Source organism: Mobula hypostoma, chromosome 4 (genome assembly GCF_963921235.1).
Source record: "Mobula hypostoma chromosome 4, sMobHyp1.1, whole genome shotgun sequence".
Taxonomy (NCBI): Eukaryota; Metazoa; Chordata; class Chondrichthyes; order Myliobatiformes; family Myliobatidae; genus Mobula; species Mobula hypostoma.
The window spans coordinates 177,458,117-177,485,993 of NC_086100.1; the positions used below are offsets into that span (position 1 = coordinate 177,458,117).

At 42.6% G+C, this 27,877-nt stretch overlaps 1 protein-coding gene across 2 annotated transcripts; it reads right to left on the reverse strand.

Annotated features, from left to right (window-relative positions):
- Positions 1-4,378: 4,378 nt before the first annotated feature.
- cd8a (CD8a molecule) lies at positions 4,379-19,347 on the reverse strand. Of its 2 annotated transcripts, XM_063045117.1 has the most exons (7): positions 19,228-19,347; positions 18,106-18,426; positions 17,809-17,907; positions 14,634-14,750; positions 14,497-14,536; positions 10,340-10,388; positions 4,379-5,504 (listed from the first exon to the last, which is right to left on the reverse strand). In XM_063045117.1, exons 1-6 carry the CDS (start codon positions 19,268-19,270, stop codon positions 10,343-10,345), a joined length of 666 nt encoding a protein of 221 aa, XP_062901187.1. In that variant the 5' UTR covers positions 19,271-19,347; the 3' UTR covers positions 4,379-5,504; positions 10,340-10,342. The 2 variants fall into 2 exon arrangements, with proteins under 2 accessions (XP_062901187.1, XP_062901186.1); XM_063045116.1 differs by lacking the exon at positions 10,340-10,388.
- Positions 19,348-27,877: the final 8,530 nt, after the last annotated feature.

The following is a 27,877-nucleotide window of genomic DNA, read 5'->3' on the forward strand; positions in this document are numbered from 1 at the left end:
CTTGCTTGCTATCCCTGATTAGCAATGTCATTCCTGCACTTGGGAGGTGTTATTAAAGAAACCTTGAAGAACTTCTGTGTGTCCCCCCCCCCCTTTGTTGACAGTAACTGCACAGCAAGTGCATGCAGATAGTGGGAAGAGTGAGTGTTTAGTAGAGGTGAAAGACTGATTGCTGTGGGTGGTGGCAAGTTCCTTGGAGATGCTGGAAAGGGTTTGGGGTGTCAGAAGAAGAGCCAATCTCATGGGAGCAGACTGCAGTCACCTTACGACCCAGTTTATCTGTTTTAGACTCTGGACTGGCGGAGAATGAACGGAGTCAAGTCAGGAAGAAATAAGTTCAAGAGTGCAAGAGCATATTAAACAATAGGTAACAAGGAGATTTACTTGCATTTCTCCCAAGTCTAGTGTACTGCATTTGGTGTTCACAAAGTGGTCTCCTCTACACTGGAGAAATAAAACCCATATTAGGTGACCATTTTCCAGAGCACTTACATTTGGTGTGCAGGAGTGACCCTGAGCTTCCTGTTACAACAAAGCCAAATGTAGGCTTGAGGAAAACTTCATCACCCATCTGGGCATACTTCAGTCTTCTGGATTCAATATCAATTTCAGCTAACCCGCTTGCTCTGCCAGTATCAGAACTGGACAGTCCACCTGTGCAATAGGCAAAGTTTCCCTTTTTCCATTAGCACAACCTGACCTGCCCAACATGGTCCGCAGCTCTGCGTTTTTCACAGAACACAGAACATAGAACAGGACTGTACAATACAGGCCCTTTGGCCCATGATATTGTGCTGATCTTTTAACCTACTCCAAGATCAATCTAACCCTTCGTTCTTAGGTCGCTCTCCATTTTCATACATCCATGTGTCTAACTAAGAACCCTAATCTATTTACCTCTACCATCACCTCTGCAAGGGCGACTCAAGAAGTTTGAACCAGCAATATTCAATGAAGCAAAACAACTAGACATATTGAACAGGTTCTAATCAAAAAACAAGGGCCTTTATGCTCCTGTTCCACATTCTGCCTTAGAAGCCAGCAATACTTGTGGATGCGTCTGCCCTGAAATTCTCTGCATATTTCGGCAATGAAGAGCAGGGGCTGAAGGGGCCTCTTTCTCCCAGCCAGTGTATGTAGGCCACCTGTTCATTGTTCTCAGGTACCTAGGGCTTACTTTTGGATCTGCTGAGGGAGCTCCTGCCTCCATTGCTGATGAGGAGCTCTGGAGCAAGCTCAGCCTGGGCAGAACAAACCCACCCTCACAGCGCTTGGTCCTCTCTGCTTCTGGGGCAGGAGAGCTGGAGTGGCTTCAGAACCCCAAAGGTTTCTGGGGCTTCCCTCCAACCCGGGGTGTCTGAAATAAGAGGGCAGGGTTTAAGGTGAGAGGGAAAGGGTTTAAAAGGGACCCGAGGGGCAACTTTATCACAAAGAGGATGGCAAGTATTTTGAAGGAACTGCCAGAGGAAGTGGTAGAGGTGGGTACAATCAGAATGTTTAAGCAACATTTAGACAGGTAGATGGATAGGAAAGATTTAGAAAGGGGTCCTGAACCTTTTTTATGTCATGGACTCCTACCATTAACCAAGGGGTCTGTGGACCCCAAGTTGGGAACCCCTGATTTGGACGGAGATGGGCCAAATGGGACCAGCTCAGGTTGGCAACTTGGTCAGCATAGACGACTTGGACCAAAGGGCCTGTTTACACTTGGTAAAACTTCATGCCTTTTTGAAAGGATGATGCAGGAAGGGAAATGGAAGGAAATACAGGGATATAAAAGAAGCCAACAGCTGGCCAGGAATCAGATTGGTCCTTACTGGATGGCTAAGACATGCCTTTGGGTTTCTGAAGCCACTCCAGCTCTCCTGCCCCAGAAGCAGAGAGGACCGAGCGCTGTGAGGGTGGGTTTGTCTGACCAAAACAGGCCAACGGTCACGCCTCCACAGGAGGGCCCTGGAATGCTGGGAAATGGGTAAATTGGATTGTGCTGTTGCTGACTTTTGGGGGATTCTGCAAGGACACTCCATGAAATAGATAACTTCTGAACAAACACAGCGAAAAATTATACCTGCTTCACAAGGTTGAATAGACTTGGAAAATCCAGAGGCTGCTCCGCTGTGAAGGTGGGGGGGGGGGGGTTACCTTGTGGATCAGCAATGATTGACCTCAGACCCCAACAGTCTGATCAGTTGCCAACACTGGGGACTGGTGTATTATGCTCTACCAATGTTGGCTAATGTAAAGTGTTTCTTATGGAGATAGTAGTGGCAATACCTATCATTCTAAACCATGCACCAATGGCTTAGGGAATACTGGGACAGTGAGGGAAGAGCACCATGTTGTCTATTCAGCTTTATACGTGGGGTATAATGTTATAGATGCCATTAAGCAGGTGCAGTCTAGGGAAGGTGGCTATCTCACTTATTCTTTGTAGCTTTATGGAGATTTAGTATGACAAGCATAGTGAGGAAAGGAAGATATTGTGCAATAACCTTCTGAACCTTTCTTGCATAGTGAGGATGCAGTGCCCTTTGGAAGTCTGTGCTTTAGCCCAATACTTCCTTCAAGGGTACGCCAGATAATAAACCAGATTCTGATTCTGGAATTCGTGGACAGATAGCAATAGGATGTACGGTAGCATGTTGGGTTAGTGCAATGCTTTACAGCACCCGAGATCCCTATTCAATTCCACCGCTGTCGGGAAAGAGTCTGTATGTTCATCCTGTGACCGTGTGGGTTTGCTCCCACATTCTGATGATGTACGGGTTCGGGCTAGTAAGTTGCAGGCATGCTATGTTGGGCACCAGAAGAATAGCAACACTTGCAGGCTGCCCCCAGCACGTTCTCGGACTGTGTTGGTCGCTGACACAAATGATGAATTTCAATGTACGTTTCAATGTTTAGATGTACATGTGACAAATAAAGCTGTTTTTTTCCAATGGGATGCAGTGATTCCCAATGCTACAAACCAGGATAACGCACCAAGGAATTATGATACCCCGTAACCTCTGCCTGATTTCTGAGGATTGGACCAGTGCATAACCTTTACTACCTTCTACAGCAAAGGGATGAGAAGCTACAACGAGACATTGCCAAGTTACAGGAAACTATCTGGTGGGATAATTTGTGGAATAGGGGAGTGAATACCTATTTCCAATCATAAATAACAATGTGCAAAAAAAAGTCAAATAACAAAGAAGTAAATAAATAATGTTGATAACGTGAGTTGTGTAGAATCCTTGAAAGTGAGTCCATAGGTTGTGGAGTCAGTTCATATTTGAAGTGAATGAAGTTATCACTGGTGGTTCAGGACCCTGATGGTTGTAGGATAACAACAGTTCCTGAACCTTAGGTCCCACACCACCAGGTTCAGGTGCTTTTGATCTCCCTCAAAATCTTTTTTCCAGTTGCTTTCCTACCACCATCCAAAGACTGACTGATCTGAAGTTCTCCCCTCAAATATTCTGTTTTTGGAAGAACTGAACTACTCGAATCCAGTTGGTCCAACCCTACCTTGATGTCAAGGGCAGTCACTGTCACTTATCTCTGGAACTCAGTTGTTTGGTCCATGTGTGGGGCCAAGGCTGTGATGAAGTCTGGAGCCCCAGTAGCGCTGGGCATCGGTGGTGAGTGAATGTACCAAGCTCCTCTCACTGACTGGTGGTTGAGGTACGAGGGTAACATATGGAGAGAGAAGTGGTTTTGTGCTGCTTTTGGATGTGCATGAAGACCATAAGACATAGGAGCAGAATTAAGCCATTCTCTGCTCTGCTGTCCCATCCTGGCTGATTTATTATCCTCCTGCCTTCTCTCAGTAACCTCTGGCACCTTTACTAATCAAGAACTCATCAACCTCCGCTTTAAATATACCCATTGACTTGCCCTCTACAACCACCCAACCACCTGTGCCGATGAATTCCACAGATTCACCATCCTCTGGCTAAAGAAATTCCTCCTCATCTCCGTCCTAAAGGGACTTCCTTCTGCTCCGAGGCTCTGCCCTCTAAGTCCTGAACTCCCCCACTATAAGAAACATCCTCTCCACGTCCACTCTATCTGGACATTTCAAAATTCGGTAAGTTTCAATGTGATCCTCCATCATTCTTCCAGCGAGCACGGGCCCAGAGCCATCAAACGCTCCTCGAAGGTCCTTGGTTATTTTAAACTGGTGAATTAAAACCTTGTCTGCCCCACGTGTTTGTTGTAAATGGCAGTGGCGCCGGTTGTTTTCGATTCCAGCTGGTTTATATACCTCTGATAGTGTACAAAAACAAAAGAAAGGTTTACAGGGCCGGCGAGAGCTACTGCAACGTGCGCCCTGCCAGTCACCTGGTGCGGTTTGTAGGCGCCAAAAAACCATGACGACACAGGGTGCGGTTTACTGAACGGTTTATTATCTCAACAGCTACATCCTAACTCATTTCAAATTAGCCAGAAGACAAGAATCGGCAAGCACCGAGAACGAACAGCTCGGGATGCGGCGAAATAATGGGATTTCTCAGGTCACATGTTAACGAATCATCAAAACGATTATTAAACAACGTGCAAGCCCTGGCAAAAAGAACGGTTTCTAAAATGTGGCGTTATGCTGTATTGAAATAATTACACAATAATAATATCGAGACGCAACCAGGTGCTATCTCGCCGTCTGAATTTTGCCGGATCTTGTTTGATCCAAGCCTATTCAGCGGGCCGGTGCCCCTCGCGCAAAACTGATTCAATCCAGTTTGTTACAAAGATGTGAACGAAATGGCTGGGACTAGAAACCCGTCTACAGAAACTCACAAGTTCTGATATCCCGACCCCCATCAACTCTCCACAGGACTGACCTCTTCACTGTCAAGAGGCAACTTCGGGGCCAGAGGGGAAATTATAGCAAACGTCGACTTTGCAGATCTCTGTGCTCAGCCCCTCCGTTCCTCGAGCCAATTCACAGACCCCGCTCTCTAAAGTGCCAAATAAAAAAGTACCGCAGAGCAATTATTTTGGCCACGTGTTAGTACAACTTCATTTTAAAAATGAGGGTTTTGTTACTTGAGGACTCAATGTCGGACTCACCTCATGATCAAGACGCGGTCCATTGAGTATGAAATGCCCAGCCCCACCGGGTGCCAGAATATACAATGCTAGAGTTTGTTCAGCGCCAATAGCTGAAATGATATATTTACATTTTAGCCAGGGATTTCTCATAATTATAAAAAATAAAACGAATCTGAAAGGAAATACAGCTTCATATTCTATAACCATTCCTTCTTAAGCACTTTTCAGGGAAACCAATAGTACTGACCATTGGCCCACTTATTGGCATATTCATGGAACAAGCATTAGTGTCCTTTAGCTGGAGGAACCTTAAACAGAACGAAAAGGGAAACCAATGAACGATGTGCATATGGCAAGTCCGGATGAGGAGATCTCCATCGGTCGCACGCTCAATCCAACGCAGTCCCGTGTACTAAATTGGAGAGATGATTCCATCCACGCTGCACATATTTTCCGGAATTAACCTTCAACAGGGAGAATAACATCTTTTAAAAAATTGTAAATTTGTACTGTCGTCCAGAAACATTGACCGAGCCGCACTAAAGGGTGACTGACCCTGAATCGAGTCTCTTTAATGTCCTAGAAAATGGTTCTCATCTAAAGGAATTTGATCATTTTGGTCGCCCAAGAAGCAAAACAGGTTGAATCATCGCCGTAATCAGTGATACAGGGCTAAGGAAACCTTAGGCCCATAGTCAACTATCTCCGCTAAGCCTCATGACTCAAATTAGTTATGTTACTGTATTCTAAAATGCTGTTTTCAGAAAGAGCGGAAAATAATGATCACCAGGCGCAGATTTGCCCTAATTGTAAGAGCCATGTCAACACACTGCTGGAACGAACATACATTCTTACTACTAATTTATATTTGCAAAACTGAAGGCTGGGTTTACACTCCAATTTACATAATCGTACGTTTTATTGCTATTCCACAAATGCCACGACAAGAACAGAGACAGCACTGAAATTCCCCCAAACAAAAATCTGGGACCGCCACTTTGAAGTTTATCAGTGCATCCGCGTCATCCATTAATACTGTTGGTTAAGCAAACACATGTCCGAGGTGAACGCTCCTATTAAACACTAAAACATTATAAGTAACATTGATTTGCGCAGAGACTAAAATCGGACAGGCGTAAGGAGCCTTTATGTATCCGGTCCGATTAGTTCCCCGCTGAATGGCGGCACAGAGATATGCCTTGTACAGGCCATGGATGAAGGTATATCGTACTGGCGGACGGGATTGGTTTAAATTGGTATCGTGATAAGTACAGATATCGACGAAGACCCTGTTCCTGTGCTGTTCTATGTTCTATACTATGAAAGTTCTGCTAAAATTGGCCCAAATTGTCATTTTTTGGATGTTTACCAGCGTTATGATAATAACAATGCCTTACATAATAATATAAATCTTAGCGTTATCATAATATGACGGTTAAAAGTTTTAAAACTTCAGAGCCAATATTTCCCATGGAATTCACTCCCATCCCCTGACCAACTCTTGGAAGTACTAACACCTGTTGGAATAAAGACTGGAAACAATTGACATTTCAGGCAGCATCTGTGGGTCCTGTATCTGAAAGATTTATCCTTATTCTCTCTCCACAGGTACTGTTCCACTAGCTGAGCATTTCCAACATTTTCTCTTCTTATTTCACAGTTTCAGCATATTGTTTTTATTACTGATTTCTACTGTTTTAGAACTCCACTGATGCAAGGGAATCTACTTTCCTATTTTGGAGACCCTTTCTTCTCTAAACCCAAATAGTCAGGCCATCAGGGTGATTGCTACTGAAGTTAACTTGCTCTGCTCTGAAAGAGATCAGACGATGGCTGGAACAGTGGTGCGACAGGTAGTGCCATTGTCTGAATCTCCAGTGACCAGGGTTTTTCTGCTGGCTTACTCTGTGGGCTTTGCTTTTTCTCCCAGTGATCATAGGACCATAAGACATAGGGCTAGAATTAGGCCATTTGGCCCATTAAGCCTTCTCCGCAACTCAATCATAGTTGATTTATTATCCCTCTCAACCCCGTTCTCCTGCATTCTCTCCATAAACTTTGATGCCCTTACTAATTAAAAACCTAAGAACCTCCACTTTAAATATACCCAATGGCTTGAACTCCACAGCTGTTTGTATCAGTGAATTCCACAGATTCGCTACCCCCTGACTAAAGAAATTCCCCCTCATCACAGTCCTAACTGTACATCCTTCTATTCAGAGGCTGTGCCATCTGGTCCTAGACTGTTCCACTATAGGAAACATCCTCTGCACATTAACTCTATATTGGTCTTTCAATACTCAATGGTTTTCAATTAAATCTCCCTTCATTCTTCTAAACTCCAGAGAGTACAGGCCCAGAGCCATCAAATGCTCCTCATAGGATAACTGGAATCACTCTCATAAAGCTCCTCTGGACCTTCTCCAATGCCAACACATCCTTCTGAGGAAAGGATCCAAAACTGGTCACAATACTTCAAATGCAGTTTGAGCAATGCCTTACAAAGCTTCAGCATTGCATCCTTGCTTTTGTATTCCAGTCCTCTTGAAATGAATACTAACATTGGTTTGCCTGGACGCTCCAGTTTTTTTTTCTGCCACACCTCAAAGGAGTCTGGTTGGTAGTTAAACTAGCTAATTAAAATTTCCCTGATATAGAAGAATCTGGAAAAGTTTCAAGCAAAAGTAGATGACAGGGAAATAAGTTTGGGAATGGGATTAAAGGAATTTCTCAAAGCCGGTAAAGGTTCAAACACCTTCTACGTCATAAGAAAATATGGGAAATGCAATACAGCTCGAGGAAGCTACTAGTTTGCTACCTTCCACTCCAGAAACTGAGGACAACTGTTGCATCAAAAAAAGCATGAGTGGTCACAATCAGGCTATTTAAACATCTTATTGTCGGAAAAATATTCAAATACTTAATTAAAGATTAACAGCAAATAATGTGAGAATGAAGAGCACACAATTTCAAACGTACAATGCGTATCTCAGAAAGGTAGGCTGCAGCTAAAAATCTCTGTGAGCTGACGGACAATGATGACTGGGGGAAATCCAGTGGATGTGGCCAAAATGGACTTTCACAAGGGGTTTTCCACAAATATCCGAACTGCAAACCATTTGAGAATGTTAGGACATACAGAATAGGTAAACTGAACTCTTGAGTTGGTTGGAGGAGGAGAAGCAGATGATGAAAGAGAAGTGGAGTTCTCTCCATGGAATGAGTTAAATTGGAGAAACTGGCCGGGCATTTGGTTACTAATTTGCTTAGTTCAGGACAACACTGGAGGCTGAAGAGTCTGTTCCAGTACATGTTCTAAGTTTTAATTGAAGTTTCATAGTGTCCTGCCTGAAACTCCTTACTCCATTGTCATCAAAGTTGCTGGTGAACGCAGCAGGCCAGGCAGCATCTCTAGGAAGAGGTACAGTCGACGTTTCAGGCCGAGACCCTTCATCAGGACCAACTGAAGGAAGAGCCAGTAAGAGATTTGAAAGTGGGAGGGGGAGGGGGAGATCCAAAATGATAGGAGAAGACAGGAGGGGGAGGGATGGAGCCAAGAGCTGGATAGTTGATTGGCAAAAGGGATATGAGAGGATCATGGGACAGGAGGCCCAGGGAGAAGGAAAAGGTGGAGGGGGGGAAAACCAGAGGATGGGCAAGGGGTATAGTCAGAGGGACAGAGGGAGAAAAAGGAGAGAGAGAGAAAGAATGTGTGTATATAAATAAATAACAGATGTGGTATGAGGGAGAGGTGGGGCATTAGCGGAAGTTAGAGAAGTCAATGTTCATGCCATCAGGTTGGAGGCTACCCAGATGGAATATAAGCTGTTGTTCCTCCAACCTGAGTGTGGCTTCATCTTTACAGTAGAGGAGGCCATGGATAGACATGTCAGAATGGGAATGGGATGAGGAATTAAAATGTGTGGCCACTCCCTCTGATTCCCCATTGCCCATCCTCTGGGTTTTCCCCCCTCCCCCTTTTCCTTCTCCGTGGGCCTCCTGTCCCATGATCCTCTCATATCCCTTTTGCCAATCACCTGTCCAGCTCTTGGCTCCATCTCTCCCCCTTCTGCCTTCTCCTATCATTTTGGATCTCCCCCTCCCCCTCCCACTTTCAAATCTCTTACTAGCTCTTCCTTCAGTTAGTCCTGACGAAGGGTCTCGTCGTGAAACATTGACTGTACCTCTTCCTAGAGATGCTGCCTGGCCTGCTGCGTTCACCAGCAACTTTGATGTGTGTTGCTTGAATTTCCAGCACCTGCAGAATTCCTCGTGTTTACTCCATTGTCATATCTGGCTGTTTACTTACTATATATCAAATATTGAGCAACTTTATTTTTCCGCCTAAACCTTAGGTGAGTTCCAAACCCCAAATCTCATCCACCACCAAGAGAACTTATGGCTATGACTTCAACTTTATCTATATCCTATGGGATCCATTTTTGATGTCTTTGGAGATGTTTCCACAATTTCACAAGTAAGCTGCAGAAATGAACTCTTCAAAATGTCTATGCTGAACTGTAGTTTGATCTATGCACAGCCAGTCACAACCTGCCATATATCAGTCTTTGTTGGCTTTTACTACGTCCCTGTTACCCAAAATAACTAGTTCATTTATCTTCTCATTTACAAACCTTCAACACAACTTCTACAGTGCTTTCAAACCTAATGTCAATGGCCCTTTGATATTGGCATTTTCCTTATCCCACATTATTCACTTCATAATGCATCAGTTTTGCCTTGCTTAAGTCATTACATGCTTCCACAAAAACTATATTTTTGACTAAGGATTTACTACTTTTCCAAATAAATTTACTATAAGTTTGCAATAAAACTTGAGGGGCTTCATTTTGCTGTACACATCTCCACCAAACACGAGAGATTTTGCAGATGCTGGAAATCCAAAGCAAAGCACACAAAAATCTGGAGGAACTCAACAGGTCAGGCAGCATCTATGGAAATGAATAAACAGTTGATGTTTTGGGCAACTGAAGACCCTTCTTCAGGACTGGAAAGGAAGGGGAAGATGACAGAAAAAAAGGTGGGAGGAGGGGACGGAGGACAGCTAGAAGGTGAAAAGTGAAGCCAGGAGGATAGGCTTCATGGCACGAAAAGAGGCCAAGGATCAACATGACAGAATGGAAATGGAAATGGGAATTAAAATGTTTGGCCACCGGGAAGTTTTGTGGATGGAGTGCAGGTGAATTGCTGCATTCATCGCTATTCCATGCAACGCAAATAACAATTTGATCAATACCAATTGAGATGTTACCTTCTTTCACTGAAGTCCTGTACTTACTTGTTAATGGTAGTTCGAAGGTGGTCTTCGAATACCTTCAGGTATTGGTCTAGATAAATAAATGAGTTCAGAATAATATTAATATTTTCCTTGAATGTGCAATAGTTTTGCAAGTGACATGTAATGACTGCAAGGACAAAAATTGAATATGAATGGTTCTTACTCAAAAATTATCTTTATCCTTTAAAAATGTAGGGATAAAGTTGAAGATTTTCAAAAACCAAAACCACATTTTAGCAAGCAATACTTGGAAATGTGATCTTATATATTGAATATCCTTAGAATACTTTTATAGGATTGACTTGCTTTACGCTGTGTTAGTAAATATTTACTGAATATTTAGAACACAGAACATGTATCTTAGTTAAACAAATATTTTTGTTTAATGAAACATATTTAAATCTATTATATCATCTTAAAAATACTTACCCCAAAGCTATGTTCTTTAGTAATTATATATAAAATTATTAAAGAATGATGTGATAATAGTGAATGCACTAAAGGGTAGATAGCATCAGGGTAAGATTAATATAGGCTCACAGGGCATTATAGTAGATTATGTCTGATGATTAAATTTACATTTATATTAATCATAGAACTTATTAACTTTATTAAAATATTATCCATTTTAACATCTTTTTGCTAGAGATGCCAGTGTAAGGAGTTGAGGCAGGCACATTAACGAATTTTAAAAGACATTTGGGTAAGTATATGAATAGGAAAAGTTTAGATGAATATAGCAAAGTGCAGATAGATGGGACTAGTTTAATTGGGCACTTTGGTTGGCATGGATGAGTTGGGCTGACGGGCCTTTTTCCATGTATAACTCTATTGTTCAGCCATCATCTGGAATAAGCACCTTCTCTGCTTTAAATCTCTGTGGGCATATTATATCCCATACTGAGCCACAAAACATCCAAGACAGACCAGTAATAAAACTGATATCCTGTCATCAAATAACAGGAATTCTGCAGATGCTGGAAATTCAAGCAACACATATCAAAGTTGCTGGTGAACGCAGCAGGCCAGGCAGCATCTCTAGGAAGAGGAACAGTCGACGTTTCAGGCTGAGACCCTTCGTGATCCTGTCATCAACATTTTTTGGAGCACAAGGAAAGAACTAAATAAGTATATGTTTACAAATGGGATTGAGAGGAATGTAGATTCAAATACTTCATTTACCTCTATAATTTATGGAAAACAATTGGCTGGGATTGAAATGTGGAACTGAGAGAATAGATAGAAATTGTGAAGTTTAATTTGCTTACCTTTGGATTTAAGCATTAGGCAGCAGTCTGCAGACTGTTTACTCCAAAAAATAAATGGAGTAGATTTGCAATAAGTTGAATTAGTGGTGCTTGAGCAATGAGTGTGTTTGATAAACCAAATGCTTTTCTTGTCCTGTCCAAAGGTTAGTTGTTAAAAAAGAAACAGAAGGTACACAACTTTGGATCTAACTTCTCCCATGTCTTGGTCTTTTTCTATATTTTTTTATTTTTCCTTTCATGATACATATCAGTTAAGTGACCGTTCTGGCAGCCAGTATAGGTAGTCTATAATAAATATAGTCAATGTTATAAATTACTGTGTAGCATTTCCTTCAATCTCAATAACCGTGTTAATTCTGAATCTGTAAATTAATTCAGCAAATGATGAGAGCAATTGGTTGGTACATTTTTGGAGCACTGTTAGTTTTATAATCAACTCATCTTAATCATATGAAAAACATTTTAGTCCTCTGTTTATTAATGGACCAGTGAAGTCCCACTCCAGCTTCCAATATTCCTCACTAACAGATTGTTCTGTATAACATTCAAAACTCTAGGTTAAAAAGGCATTTTCATTTTTTTTTGATACAGTCAATGTCCAAGATCAATGACCCGCATGTGTTAGCTTGCAGCTCCAGTTTTGAAGATTACTGTTTTAAAAAAAAAATCATTTACTAATATGGGCATTGCTGGCAAAGCCAATGATTGTTGTTCATTTGCATGTGCTCTTGAGAAGGAGGGTACCTTCCTAAATCACTTCCATCCTTAAGGACCTCTATGGTGTTATCAATGAGCGTGTTCCAGGTTTGAGATCAATGCTAAAGAATCATTTTCTGATTTCTTCACTATGACCAGATTAGGTGGGCACCTTGGGAGGCGTGGAAGAGTTAAACTGAAGGGTTTGTTTCCATACTGTCCAACTCGATGAATCTATGGTTCAGCCAATCACTTTGTTGGAAAATAACAACAATGTCCTATGCGTTGTTTGCGTTTAAATGTCCTATGCATTGGCTTTGCTACAAAAATGAAGCCCAAGAGATGAAGGGGGCAGTAGCAGAAGGGAATCAATTGGCTAATAGTGCACAGTGGTTTCTAGACAAATCAAAGTTACGCAGTTGTGTTCCCTAGAGTTCAGGGCCAGTAACACATTTCTTTGCCAATGACTTTGATTTCAAAATGTTCAGTTGACAGAAAACTTGTCAGAATAATAAAGTTAGTAATAAATTTCCAAGAGAAAAAAATGGTGGAATGATGAGAGATCTGTCAGATGAAACGGGAAAATATTAGCTGAAACAATTTGAGAGGCATGACAGAGAAGAACATTGCAGGCTTGATGGTATCATTTTAAGGGAGCTAAAGGAAAGACACCAGGGTGAGAGGGGGTACAAATTTCTGAAGATAGTGTGACACATATGGAAGTTAATAAAGCACATAAGATTTTGGGATTTATATTGTGAGAAATTCCTACAAAAGCCCGGAAGTTATACCAAATCCATACTATAAATTATCTTGCCTCCTACTGTATGCATTCTGGGTATTAAAGTTTAGAAAAGAAATGTAAAGGATATAGAATGGCTTATTGGAATGAATGGTTGCAGTAACGTAATCCTTTGGACTAGGACTAGGTGATCAGTGGCATAGATTACCAATCAAGCCAGAGACTAGGACCTCTTTAAAAAAAACGTGTTTGTGGCAATCAGAGGGAGACGTTCACAAGTTCAATAGAAGCTTTCAGAAGGGTATGGCATGAATACTGGAAGGTTTCCAACTTCCCCTTTATAAAAAAAAAGACCTCAACTCCCAATGGTCTTCCTCTTCAAGCTACTTTACACTGGGCCATTAATGCAAATATCTAATCAGTCAATCAAGTGGTGGCAACTCAATGCATAAAAGCATGCTGACATGGGTAAAAGGGTTAGTTGTTGTTCAAACCAAACATCAGAATGGGGAAAAATGTGATCTAAGTGATTGTTGATGCCAGGGAGGGGGTGGTTTGAGCATCTCAGACACCGCTGATCTCCTAGGATTTTCAGGCATTTAGAGTTTACAGAGAATGTTGCAACCCCTCCCCCCAGAAAAGATAAAAACACATCCAGTGTGGCAGTTATGTGGGTGCAAACGCCTTGTTAACGAGAAAGATCAAACGAGAATTGTCAGACTGGTTCAAGCTGACAGGAAGGCAATAGTAACTCAAATAAGCGTGTTTACAACGGTGGAGGGCAAAAGAACTTCTCTGAACGCACATGTCTGACGTGGATGGGTTGCAGCAATAGAAGACCACGAACGAACACCCAGTGGCCACTTTATTAGAATCTTCCTATGCCTAATAAAGTATATCGATTTAAAATAACAATCAAACCAGAGATAAAGCTCTTCTTTTAATGAAGAATGGCTACCAAAGGGAGGTGTCCACAAACTCAGTAGAAGCTTTCAGAAAAGTATCAGATAAAGACTGGAAGGATTCCAACTTCCCCTTTGGGAAAAATGGCCTCAACTCGCAATGGCCGCCCTCTTTAATCTCTATCCTATAGTCCATTTGCCCTCTTTCTCTTGATTGTTTTATGCTGGCAGCATCAGCGTCCGTCTTTCTCTTCGAAATCAATTAAAAATGCAAATTTATCCTCAACTAAAGAATCTAGACGTTAAATTAAATTTTGCGTCAGACGACCTAAGTGACCCATGTCTAGTTCATGGCGTGCATACTTCAAAGTCACCCCAAAGTGATTCAAGTTACAAAAACGATTTTTAGATGTTATAACGTGCTGCGTCAAGGACCCCCGTGTCTTTACAAATAGGAACGCAGTCCCTGACCAGCTGAGAATTAAGACCGGAGCAACAAACGATCTGTTGGAGGAACTCGGCGGATCTAGCACCTGTGTTCATACTGACCTCCTTCTGAATTGATGCTGACAGCGTCTCCGGCGGGGCCCTGGAAAACACAAGCAGATTAAACCATGTGCACTTCAGTTACGCTAAATTTCTTCACGGGATGTGCGTTTCGGAGAAACCGGGTGTGAACCTCTTACTTTTACAGTAAAGGATGGAGACAACGATCAGCGCGAGAAGCAACATCGAGGCGGCGCACGTCAGTGGACCCCAGATGAACAAATGGCAGGATATTTTACCCACTTTCTTCGCCAGCCCTAGAAAAAAAAAGTTTAATGATAAATAGAATTAAATGTATTCACATAAAACAATGTGTCCAAAATTTGGTCCATCTAGCCAATTCAATTAATTGATGTCGACCGCCAAAATGAAAGATCACATTTGATTCTTAATTTTGAATATACAACATTAATGCGAAATGCCTGATACAGGCAGGACAAAATCAAATACGTATACAAATTAGCAAGGAAATGTGTACCTTGAAGCATAAACAAGTTCGCTTTTCACCGAACCTGGCATAGTGGAACCACTGGAAGTCAGTTTAGAAACTACCCGGAGTTCCCATGTTTTCCCCCATTGCCTTCAGAAAACAGGAGCGGGACGGGAAGCCATTATGTTATCTCCCACCACGCCATTCAAACTTTAACATCTTGCCCCCAAAACTTAATTATATACACGCAGTGGCTACTTTATTGGCCAGCTCCTGAACCTTGTAAAGCGGTCATTAACTATCTTTGTGGTCTTCTGCGGCTGCAGCCCACCTACTTCGATATATCAGAGGGGCTCTTCTGCACACCACTGTTGTAACGTCTGATTATCTGAGTTACTGTCGCCGTCCTGTCAGCTTGAACCAGACTGTCTATCCTCCTCTGACCTCTCTCGTTAACAAGACGTTTGCGTCCACAGGACTGCTACTGACTGGATGGGATGATTTTTTTCCCCCCCGCACCATTCTCGGTAAACTCTACAAACTCACCGACAATTCTCTGTAAACGCTAGAGACCCACCAACAATCAGCCATTCCACGGTCCAAGTCACTTAGATCACATTTCTTCCCCATTGTGATGTTTGGTCTGAAAAACAACTGAACCTCTTGACCGTGTCTGCATGCTTTTACACATTGAGTTGCTTCTACATGATTACGGGTGTACTTGATAAAGTGGTCACTGAGTCCACATTTTAAACCGCTCACTTCAATCTTCCAGCTGAGCGATGGTGTCCAGCAATGTTGGCTGGGAGACCTGCAGAGTTTCAAATAGTGTGCGCGTTTTGTGACACCACGGTCTTGGAAAATGCGATCCTGCCCAAATTCTTGTCGATTTCGACTGGGATGTATACATTCACTTCTAATTCACTTCCTCGTTTCCGTGCCGGCGCGCCGCTGCTACACCAGAACCCCCGTCACAAGTTTGGAATCAACAGATTCACACTAGGGCGAGTTCCGAGTACCAGTCAGCCAACAGGGCTGGATGTACTCCAGCAAGCCGTTTTACTTCGCTCTACCGGGTGCGCCGCTCGGTTGTGTTAAATCCAGCGAGTTAAAAGATAGGACAGCCTTCCCGTTGAACTTCAGAGTACAATCACCGTTACATTTAGCGGACCGGACGATTAAATTGTAGCTTAAGAATTAGGTTCTATGAACACCAACGGTCGGGACGAAAGTGTGTTTTGAAAAAAAAGCTAATTTCCAGCAGATTTTGTGTATAGGGCGACGAAGCAGGTCCAAACAGGAATTGCTAGGAATTGTACAATTAATCTAACTCTTTGCTTCATATCGCTTCTACACACCGGCCTTTATCCAAATTGATTGCAAATTGATTGTTTTGTGTTCGTTGCTGTGTTTTTGACTCGTATTACCATGCGCAGTACAGTATTCACTCTGTGAATTTCTCATTGCACCCCGGTATATATTAACAGTAATGCGAACTCATCAGATCTGAAAATGCAGTAAGTGAAATCCATTTAGGCCAACAATTATGTTCGCAGCGTTTTGATGGGATGACTTCTCATTTCGCCTTGCACCTATCCCATCTGTAAGGAAAAGCACTGCGTCACAGAGAAGACCACTCCCCCTCCGCCGCCTCCAGTCTTCCAATGCTCGAAAAGGCGCCGGTTTTTCCGACAGCACCGTGATGAAGTGGTTTGTGGAGATTACTTCCCGACACCACAACTACAGAGTAGACAGACGTGGAAAACTAGAGGAGTGGTAAATAACTGAAGAGCTGAAGTGGGAGCAGTGGGTAGAGGGTGGCGAAGGCGATAGGTAAAAGGACTTATTTAAAAATATTTTGACAGTGTGACTAGCGAAGAACTGGACGAAAGCGTCAGAGACCTTCAAAGTTCAAAGTAAATTCATTATCAAAGTAGGTGTATATCACCAAGTACTATCTTGAGATTCATTTACTTGCGTGCATTCGCAGTGCAATACAGAAATACTGTACAAGAAAATCGATGATAAACTACGAAGACTGACAAGCAAACAATATCCAAGAGAAGGCAAACTGTAAATGCAAATAATAATGACAAATTAATAGATAGATAGCTAATACTGAGAACATGAGTTGTAGGAGTTGTAGTCCACAGGTGGAGTTTGGTGTTGTGAAGTTATCCACGCTGATTTAGGAGCCCGATGGTTGTAGGGTAAACTGTTCCTGAATCTAGTGTGGAACCTGGAGTTCCCATACCTCCTACCCGATGGCGGCAGCGAGATGAGAGCATGCATGGATGGTGGGGGTCATGGATGTTGTAAGGGTTGAGTTTTTTTCCAGAACGTAGTAAGACGGTGCTCATTTCATAGCTAGAAGGTAAACGGTGAAGCAGAGACAGACACAGGACCCAGAGGGACAGAGAAAGTGGGGCCTACGGAATTAGAAACGCGAGAATGTCTGCAGATGCTGGAAATCCAAAGCAACATACCCAAAATGCCGGAGGAACTCAGCAGGTCAGACAGCATCTACGGAAACGAATAGATAGTCGACGTGCCGAACCGAGACCCTTTTTCCATAGATGCGACCTGATCTGCTGACTTCCTCCGGCGTTTTGTGTGTGTGTTGCATAATGAATTAGTTTTGAATTCGTCTGGGAGCTCTTCTGCCCCGTTGGCCCTAATCCGCTGGCCGTTGCATTATAATGCTGCAGTTTAAATCGCAAACCATCCTTCATGAGAATAATACTTTTATTTAGCCTGGTTTGGTAGCAATCGGAAATCCCATTATATCAGAATTGTTGTATCTCAGCTCGAAGCAAATTCCCGGAAAGGACCTAATCGATATTTCGACGACGGGAGAATTCAATGTAAGTAATTTAGCTACGTACCTGATTCAGCTGTTGTACATGAGGTCTTTTCACTCGCTGTGGTTGGTTTCACCGTTGCCGAAGTAACGGCCGTTGTTGTCTTTGGAGTGGTTTTAATCTCTGCGTTTATTATAATAAGGAGATATTTAAATAATAAAGACAGTTAAATAGAGATAATAAAGCAGTGGGCTAGTCAAGCAATAAAACTTAGAAGCTCACACAAAATATTTAACGAATAACTTTTAATACTGTATGATGAGTTAAAATGAGCATATTTCTATCAAAATTAAATTTATTGTTTTTCGACCAATAACTGACCTTCCAGATACCGAGCGACCACGTTACCGAATTCCATGTTCATGTTCCTCACCATAACGCAATAATACTTCCCCGAGTGTTCCTTTCTGAAACCTTTCACGGTTAGAGAAACAGTGCCGGTGGATCTCCTGCACTCGAGCCTGCTGTCCTTTTTGTACATTGTTTTGCCCGAGCTTGTGAAGTACAGCAGGAATTTTAGCTTGGAGTTTTCGGGCTGGAAGAACCAATTGACCCCCTCGTTTGCCGAAAGTGAGCAGCCTATGTCAACGTTTTCTCCTTCCTTCACCGTTTTCCCTAGCGAAAGAATACTTTGTGTGGTGCCTGTGTAACGTAATAAGAAATTAACGTAAAAACTCCGCGTGCCTTTGTGGATGAAAGGTCCGTAATGCCAAAGAACCGAGAGACAGCAAAAGCCTCTAAACCCGCGTATTAGTACCAAGATCACATACCACAAAGTATGAAAGGAGGGACATGTTGTTGGGGAAAACGCTAACGCACCCTAAAGCACACACCGAACGGTGAATCGGTCGACACATTTCGGATTTTTAAAAGGTTATCGAATAATCCTGCACCCCACTCATTGCCTACAGCCTTCTCGCGTTTTCCTTTGTATATAAGAAAAATGCTTCTAAACAATCTGAGCATTCAAAATACTCCTGAATAAGCTGCAGAAAATTCAGCTCATTCTAAAATACCGAATCGAAAGGTCTAACTGGATTAAATAGAAGATTCGATCCGAAGTCCGTTCCTACCTAGAGGTTCGGTTTACAACGTACACTTGCCATATCTTTGAATGCCGTTTCTGAACGTAAACTCACCCCGCAAAACCCTCTTTAGAATATTTGAGAATGGCTTCAGAGAATGCATAATATGGCAAGGGTATATGGCAACTTAAAAAAAACTTCAAATGATTGAAATCTGAAACAAGAACAGTGCGCTGGAAAGGCTCAACGCTCAGACAGTATCTGTGGAGAGAGAAAATAGCATTAGGATTAATGCTTTAGGTTCAAGGCGCTTTATTATAAGGACTTGGACCTTAAACATTGAACGCAGATTCACTTCCCACAGATGCTGCCTGACTGTCCGGCTGTTTATGATTTTTAATTCAAAATGATCACTTACTTGTCAAATAGACCACGAGAAAGAATCCGATAATTTTCAACATGCTACAGTGGAGGCTTGCACCCTGCAACAGGCGGCGTTGTGAAGGCGAAGAAAAAAGACCCCTCTCTGCAAACGTGTCTTCACCACCTCAGGACGTGAGATCACTGCCTTAGTAGGCGTCTAGATATTTACCAGCACTTCGGCTGCCCTCCCCTGAACGTACATTCCAATCGAGTCTACTACCTGCAGGAAGCTCCCCCATCCTACATCAAAACTATTGTTTTTTTCTGTTTAGATGTCGGATAACACTAATGATAAAATCTAAATACCTTTGTTACACGGTCGCAATAGAACAAACTGGACGGATCAATGGCACATGAAGTTAATACCGATAAGTGCCAGATAATGAGGTAAGACTGGGGCATATAGCGACCTACCTCGGAAGGTTGAGGAATAGAGGGACCTTGGCGTATAGATCCTCAGGACCCTAACAATATCAGCGCAGGTAGATAGGGTCGTGAAAACCGCATACGGGATGTTAGTTTTCATTGCCATAAGTTAGGTAACATGGCGAGTATCTCGTGCACTTCCGTCCACCACAGTCTAAGATGTTATTGCATTGCGAGGGCGCAGAGGTGATATATGGTGATATTAACTGGGAACGAATGTCTTAGTTATAAAGGGAGGCTGGACGGACTGGGTTGTTTCCCTTGGAGTGGATAACGCTGCTGGAACACCTGCCAGAGATAAACAAAATTGTTGGAGGCAAAGATCAGGATAGATAGTGAGAACACTCCCCCATAATAGAGATATTATATTATGGTGGCACATTAGCGTAGTGGCTGGCGTTAACACTGTTACAGCACCGGCGATCGGGGTTCAATTTCCGCCGCTGCCTATGAGCAGTTTGTACGTTCTCCCCCCGACCGCGTGGGTTTCCCCAGGGCGCTCTGGTTTTCTCCCACTTTCCAAAGACGTGCTGGTTAGAAGGTTAATTGGTCACATGGGTATAATTGGGCTAGTTGGGCTGGAAGGGCCTATTATCGCGCGGCACGCCTCTAAACAATAAAGCAAATCAAAGGATATAGTTTGTGGCGAGGAGTAAGAAGGTTAGAGAGAACCTGAGGAACACTACTTCACTGAGAAGGCCGCTGCCTGAGTGGACGATGGAGGCAGAAGACTCTCATGACATCTTAAAAGTATCTGGACGAGCACGTGAATTGCCGTGGTATAGAATACTGTGGAAAATGTGTTTGTAAATGGGGTTAATGTCAATGGGTACTTCAGAGTTGGCAAGGACGTGGTGGGACACAGGATCTGCCTCTGTTGACACAATAACTAAACAAGAAGAAAACATATGAAGCAGGCAATGGATTGGATGGTATTTTAATATGTACACTTCACGATACTGTATAAAATATCACACACATTAAAATTCATCTACATGACTAACTTAAAACAGACACAAAATCTAAATTTTCTACAGAACAACACTTGTTGCGTTGCTCTTTATGGGTTGCAAAGCACTTTGGGATAGTCTGAGATGGTGAAAAAATGACAAGCAAAATCTTCCTTTTTTGGATGATCACGTACTGATTGACAACATACCCGTGAACCATAACACCTAACGGAAACACAGATGGACCCGTATTATGTGAACAGGAAGCGGTGTGAATAATATTTCGCAGTCAAAAACACACATGCCAGCCACCTGAAATTGTCTTATGTAACAGAATATAGCCTGTTTAGTAGTATCCAAATGTAAATTTACTGGCAACATGTGGGGAGTTTATGGAAATGCTTTAGAAAAACTAAATAAAATTCATACACGGTTGATAAATGTCCGTGGATTTAAATAGCTTGATCAGTTGCAAGATTCGACTAAGACTTTCATTGGTAGCTTCTTGAAAACAAGTTGATACAACAGCTCCAAGGAGAACTCTGGGAGAATCATCACCCCAGAGCCATAAAGCTAAGATTTGCCAAGTTACAGAAAATTGGAAATCTTGGTCTTTCCATATGTGTATGATTGAATTGCAAGGGCTGATCATGTTTTCTCTTTTCTTAACAGGCTGTTCCTGCTTCACGGTTATCTATTATACATATAAATGCTTCAAATGTAAAATTAAATTGATGTTTCTGATGCAATGTCTAGCGTTTTAATACGTATTTTACTTGGCAACTATCACGTGCTCATTCCACAACAGAAAAGCAACCAACTCTGTAAATCGGAGGCACCAGGGGCTGCTGCAATCTGAGGCAACAGACCATCTGCTGGAAGAAGTCAGCGGGTTGAGTAGCATCTGTGTTAGGAAAGGAATTGTTGACGTTTCCAGTCGAAACCCTGCGTCAAGACTCGGCATCACCGCTCTGTAGGTTAGGAGGACGGCTTGCAGCCACTTCGTATCTGATTATCAGAAGAACGTTCTTACATGTATCCAGACTTGGAATTTGTTAGAGTTGCCAAATGTCTTCAGAGTTTGCAGGGTGTCATCAGAACTCCGAGATATTATCAGAGCTAAGGTTATGTACTTCCGTGTTATTGCTTGTTGCCCAACAAAAACAAACAGACAAACAAATAAATAAAAGGCAATTGGGAAGAACAATCCCGTACGCTTCAACTAACTAGCTGTGACTATAGATTCCTACAAAATCTCCTTGTTTGACCATTTACAAAAGGAATGCCCCTGAGAACAGGAATTAATGATTGGAAAAACTGTGGGGTTGATCTCCAGACTACTGCCGTGTGCAAATTACTGTAGGTCCAGAGCTATGGGTCTTGTTTTCTTTTTAAAGTTATGCAAGTTCTGGAGAAACAAATTGTATCATTTCTTAATGCATGCATTACTAAATGACAATAAAAGAGGACTGCGTGTCCTCATAATCTAATCTAATCTAATGTATTCCCTAATTCCATTTCTAATCCCGATTAACCTGCAGATTTAAACATAGTTAAGATTTAAGTGAAGTTACCACAAATTTCTAAAATGTTTTACTCTGTTCTGTTTTTCCTTTACTGTACCCCAGCGCATTGTTTTATGTAACACATACAAAATGCTGGAAGAACTCAGCAGGTCAGGCATGTATGGAAGGACGATTCTGAACTCGATGAAGGGTCTCCGCCGGAAACGTCGGCTGTTCATTCCTTTCCATAGATGCTGCCTGGCCTGCTGAGTTCCTCATGTGTTACTTTTATGTTGAGGGATTTTATATTGTGATATTTTCATAACTTAAAACACATTTCCTTATTCCAATGCCTACCTCAGGGTTGTATAATTGCATTATTTGCAAAAGTTTGTTCCTTAGCCTTCAAGAGTTTTCAAAGCTGATCCCTTCACTAAAATGTGGTGCCCTAGCTAAATGATTTCTAATGAAGATCACCTTAAGTATTATTGTCTGTTAATTATGTTCATACAGTTGGTCTATCATTACGTTGCTCATGACTGAGTGAAGGGTATATTGATTTATAATGGTGTGAGTAGCCCGTATAAAGTCCTAATCCCGTATTAATACCAGGAAAAGTATTACCTTCAGTCATGAAGTAGCCGCTTTTTCTTCCCCTTGTTCAATGTGTTAGATCTGAGTTATAGGGAAAGATTGACAAGGTTAGAACTTTATTTCCTAGGGAGTAGGGAAATGAGGGGAGAGTTGATAGGAGTATACGAAATTATGAAGGGTCTGGATAGGGTAAACGTGAACAGGCTTTTTCCACGGAGGTTCGGTGAGACTAGAGGTCATGGGTTAAGGGTACAATGATGAAATGTTTAAGGGGGCTACGAGGGGTGACTTCTTCACTCAGAGGGGGTGAGAGAGTGGAAGGAGCTGCCTGCGGAAGTGGTAGACGCGGGTCCGGTTTCAACACTTAAGAGAAGTATGGATAAGTACATGGATGAGAGGGTTATGTTCCAGGTGCAGGTCGTTGGGACTAGGCAGAATAACAGTATGGCGCGGACTAGATGGGCCGAAGGACGTGTTTCTCTGGTGTAGTGCTCTGTGACTCTAGAAATGCGTCCCCCACCAATGAAGTGTTTACTGTCAATCCCGAATATTCTTCTCTTGCTACTGTAATCCTTACAGAAGATGGATCGGCCAGGATGAAATGGCGGAGCAGACTTGATGGGCCAAATGGCCTAATTCTGCTCTTCTATCTTATGGTCTTAAGCAACACCAATCACTACATTTTCTGCTGTATGTTCCGTTTCTTGGAGTCAGAAATTATAGACTACTGTTTTAACTTAATATCCAAATCAATAACTATTCTCTTTGATGGCCAACAGAATGTACCCTATGTTTCTGACCAGATTTAAATCCTTGCCCTTTAGTTTGTTACTTCCATTCTGACCTGGTCCTTCATCCTATTCTCAGTAGTTCCTGCAGCCACTATGCCCTCCAACCTAGTCGCTTCTTCCTTTATTTTGATCTCATACCTATCCCTAAAGGTGACCTTCCTTCTTAGACACAGCCTATCGGGTGCACGCTCACTCCTGGCCAATCAGCCTTGCCCTTCTTCCCACTACAACTTATCCTCTCTCACACCCATCAACTCCGAAAATTTCACTTCACTAAGGAATATTTTACAGTCACCAGTTAACCTATCAGCACAGACGGGGGAGGGGAAGCATAGCGCCCAGCGGTAACCCACGTGGTCACAGAGCGAAGGTGCGTACACACACACACACACACACACACACACACAGTCAGAAACGGAGGTCAGGGTCGAACACAAGCCACACAGAGCTGCGATATGTTGGCCCACCTTTCCTGTCTGATGTATTTGCATCCGCTGCGCGACATTTCGAAAGCTACGGCACACAAACGAGGTAGGAATTTACGCAATTGTGAATAACGTGAAGGAATTATTTGCTAACAAAAATCTTTGTGCTTGACTGACAAACCATCAAATGGCCGCCATTTGCCTAAGGAAAAGACCCCTTTCATCAGGGTTGTGGATAATGAAGTAGATTTTCAAAGCTTGCAGAGAGATTTAGGCCAGTTAGAAGAGTGGGCTGTGTTACGAGAATACACATAAAATTAAGATGTTTGCTGGCCTGGGCTAGCATCAGTGGCATCAGCAGTTGGTCTGCCACCTGCCCTCAGGGGAAGGAGAGATAAGGAACAATGGAGCAGCGTCTGGAGATGTGTAATGAAGGGATGTGGGAGAGAGAGCTGTCTGGAGCGGCTCCCCCCCTTTGAACCCTGAACTGTTTGAAGTGATGGACAGGCGATACCCCAGCAGGGGGATAAAAAGGGACAGGTTCGCTAAGACAGACACACACGCCACCCGAGGTAACGAGACCCTGGAAGCGGTGCGCCTCTCACGAGTGGGTGAGAAGTGCCAGACAACGACAAGGGTGGAAAGGTACGATCAGCGGGAACCCGGTGTGTGTCCGCCCTTGCCTGGGTGCCGGGTTCACTGCAGAGGATCGACCGCATCTGGAGGAGGGGTCACAGTCGGTGACCTCAGGTGACATCACCAAGGACCCGCCCAAAAGCTGTTTGTGAGCCATCTCGCTGGTCTGTGAGTGAAGCCGTGTTCTGAATGATCAGTTGTTCCTATTCTATGTCTCTCTTCCCCCACCTTGTCCATCGCCATGGCAACGATTACTGCGAACTGAACTACTAACTGGACTGAACTTTGAGTCATTTTGAAATTGGTCATTTACCCCTAGACAACGATAGAGCTTGATTGATGCTGTTATCTTAATTCTGTGCACATGTGTGGTTATCATTGTTGAATTGTTGCATTTATTATCCTTTCGATTACTGTGTTGCTTGTTTCTTTAATAAAACTTTCTTAGTTCTAGTACTCCAGACTCCAACTGAGTGATCCATTTCTGCTGGTTTGGCAACCCAGTTACGGGGTACGTAACAGCTGGAAGACGGTAGATGGAGTTTAATGCTGATAAATGTGAGGTGCTACATTTTGGTAGGACTAATCAAAATAGGACATACATGGTAAATGGTAGGGCATTGAAGAACGCAGTAGAACAGAGGGATCTAGGAATAATGGTGCATAGTTCTTTGAAGGTGGAATCTCACGTGGATAGGGTGGTGAAGAAAGCTTTTGGTATGCTGGCCTTTATAAATCAGAGCATTGAGTATAGGAGTTGGGATGTAATGCTGAAATTGTACAAGGCATTGGTAAGGCCAAATTTGGAGTATTGTGTACAGTTCTGGTCACTGAATTATAGGAAAGATGCCAACAAAATTGAGAGAGTACAGAGAAGATTTACTAGAATGTTACCTGGGTTTCATCTCCTAAGTTACAAAGAAAGGTTGAACAAGTTGGGTCTTTATTCTTTGGAGCGTAGAAGGTTGAGGGGGAACTTGATAGAGGTATTTAAAATTATGAGGGGGTATAGATAGAATTGACGTGGATAGGCTTTTTCCATTGAGAGTAGGGGGGATTCAAACAAGAGGACATGAGTTGAGAGTTAAAAGGCAAAAGTTTAGGGGTAATGTGAGGGGGAACTTCTTTACTCAGAGAGTGGTAGCTGTGTGGAATGAGCTTCCAGCAGAAGTGGTTGAGGCAGGTTCGATGTTGTCATTTAAAGTTAAATTGGACAGCTATATTGACAGGAAAGGAATGGAGGATTATGGGCTGAGTGCGGGTCGGTGGGACTAGGTGAGGGTAAGAGTTCGGCACGGACTAGAAGGGCTGAGATGACTTGTTTCTGTGCTGTATATATGGTTATATAGGGTTAAGCCCCCAGCATGAAATGGGTTTCTTTGTGTGCTCTTTGATAATTGCAGTTACTGCTTGCTCAGCTACAGTACTGTGCAAAAGTCTTAGGCACCCTAGATTTTTTTATGGTTTCAGATGGTACGGCCTCCACAGAGCCCTGATCTCAACATCATCGAGGCCTGCTGGGATTACCTGGAGAGACAGAAGCAACCGAAACAGCCAAAGTCTGCAGAAGAACTGTAGCAGGTTCCCAAGATGCTTGGAACAACCTACCAGCCGACTTTCTGATAAAACTGCACGACAGTGTACCTAAGAAACTGAAGCAGTTTTAAAGCCAATGAGCCTTTATTGAGTTGATTTAGTTTTTTTACTGTTCATCGCTTTTTATGGTATTTTTGATATTTAGAAACTTTTCCTTTCATTATTTTTGAAAGCATCTTCACTTTATTGATTTGTTTACATGTGCCTAAGACTTTTGCACAGTACTGTAGCTGTCAAATTTCCAGCCTTCACAACATGTTACCGACATCACATTTGAAATCACCAGGTTCAGGTGTAATTTAAGATTTGCAGGGACGCTGTTTTCATGTTTGACAGAAGAGTTTCCAATGATTCTAATGTTTTTATAGATGTTACCTCTTAGACAGAGAAGTCCCACAATTGGGAAGTAGCTGTTGTTCTAATTTTTTTGATTTCTCGCCGAGACCTGCTATTTTTAAAGATTGTCTTGAATTCGACTGTATAAAACTGAAGATCTTTTTTGTTCTGACGCTAAATTATGAAAACGATTCAATGTATCACACGCGTTTTTACAGTTTTACTCCCTATCTTGTTTCTTCTCCCTCTCATCTCAAGTAGCGGCAAAAAAAAATCCAAATCAAAACATTTTATTTTCCGCTCAGAGCTTTCACGTTCATTTATTTTTCCTTTTAATCCTCAGATTAAATTCCATTGTTCTTCTTCGCATCCTCGACGTCCACTTTTCCATTGCGATATCGTTGACCTGCTCACACTTGTGTTTCCTACTACACTGGCCATGCTTTAGTCCCAGCGCAACTCACCATGGACGGCCCCAAGCCCGACTGTGAAAGGAGGAGGGTTGGGCATGGGGCTCGCAATCCCATCCCATAATAACCCCGAGCTGCTGAAACACCAGCAGAAGCTCCAGGAGAGAGGACTCTGATGAGCTTCTGCAGACAGCCTAAGTCCCAGTAGAGGTGATGGCCTTAAGTAAGTAAATACGTAGCAATCCGAGCGCGACTAATGCCCCTTCCTGGTTGTTATCCATTGCAGATCACAGTTTATCGCAACTTGGATCAACAGGTCACAGTGCATCACGTTACTACGTGCAATGAAAGAAAAAGACCTCTTATTTACATATGTTCAAAGTTCAAAAGCTCAAAGCTCAAAACAAATTTATTATCAAAGTATATATCAGCATATACTACTCAGAGATTCAGTTTCTTGTGGGCATTCAGAGTAGAATAAAGAAATATAATAGAATCAATGAAAACCATACACAGATTATCAGCAGCCAATGTCTAGAAGACTGTGCAAAGTAAAACCATAAATAATATCTAAATAATGCGTCAGCGATGAAATAATCGGCACGGAAGAAGTGGCCAATATATGATATTAGTCATGCATTAGTCTTGCATTAATCATACGGATGCTCGGTGATGACCCATTAATTGTATGACCCGCCCTGCTGGAGTATGCAGTAAATTCCTTCAGGTGCATTAATCTCCTTTTGAATCTGTTCATTTCGATGGAGCCCAGAGGTAGCACACCTCGAATTCCACACTTTACACGAGAAATGTACTAACAATATGGGGTTACCAGAGGATTGGCTTGGAAATTCGAAAAACTTGAGCTGAGACAATTATAAAAGATCCCACATAGTGGATCTGTACAGTCTTTGAAAGAGCCATCTACTGTAATTAGTTCCAGTGTCCTTGGCATTCCCCCCCCCCAATAAATTTG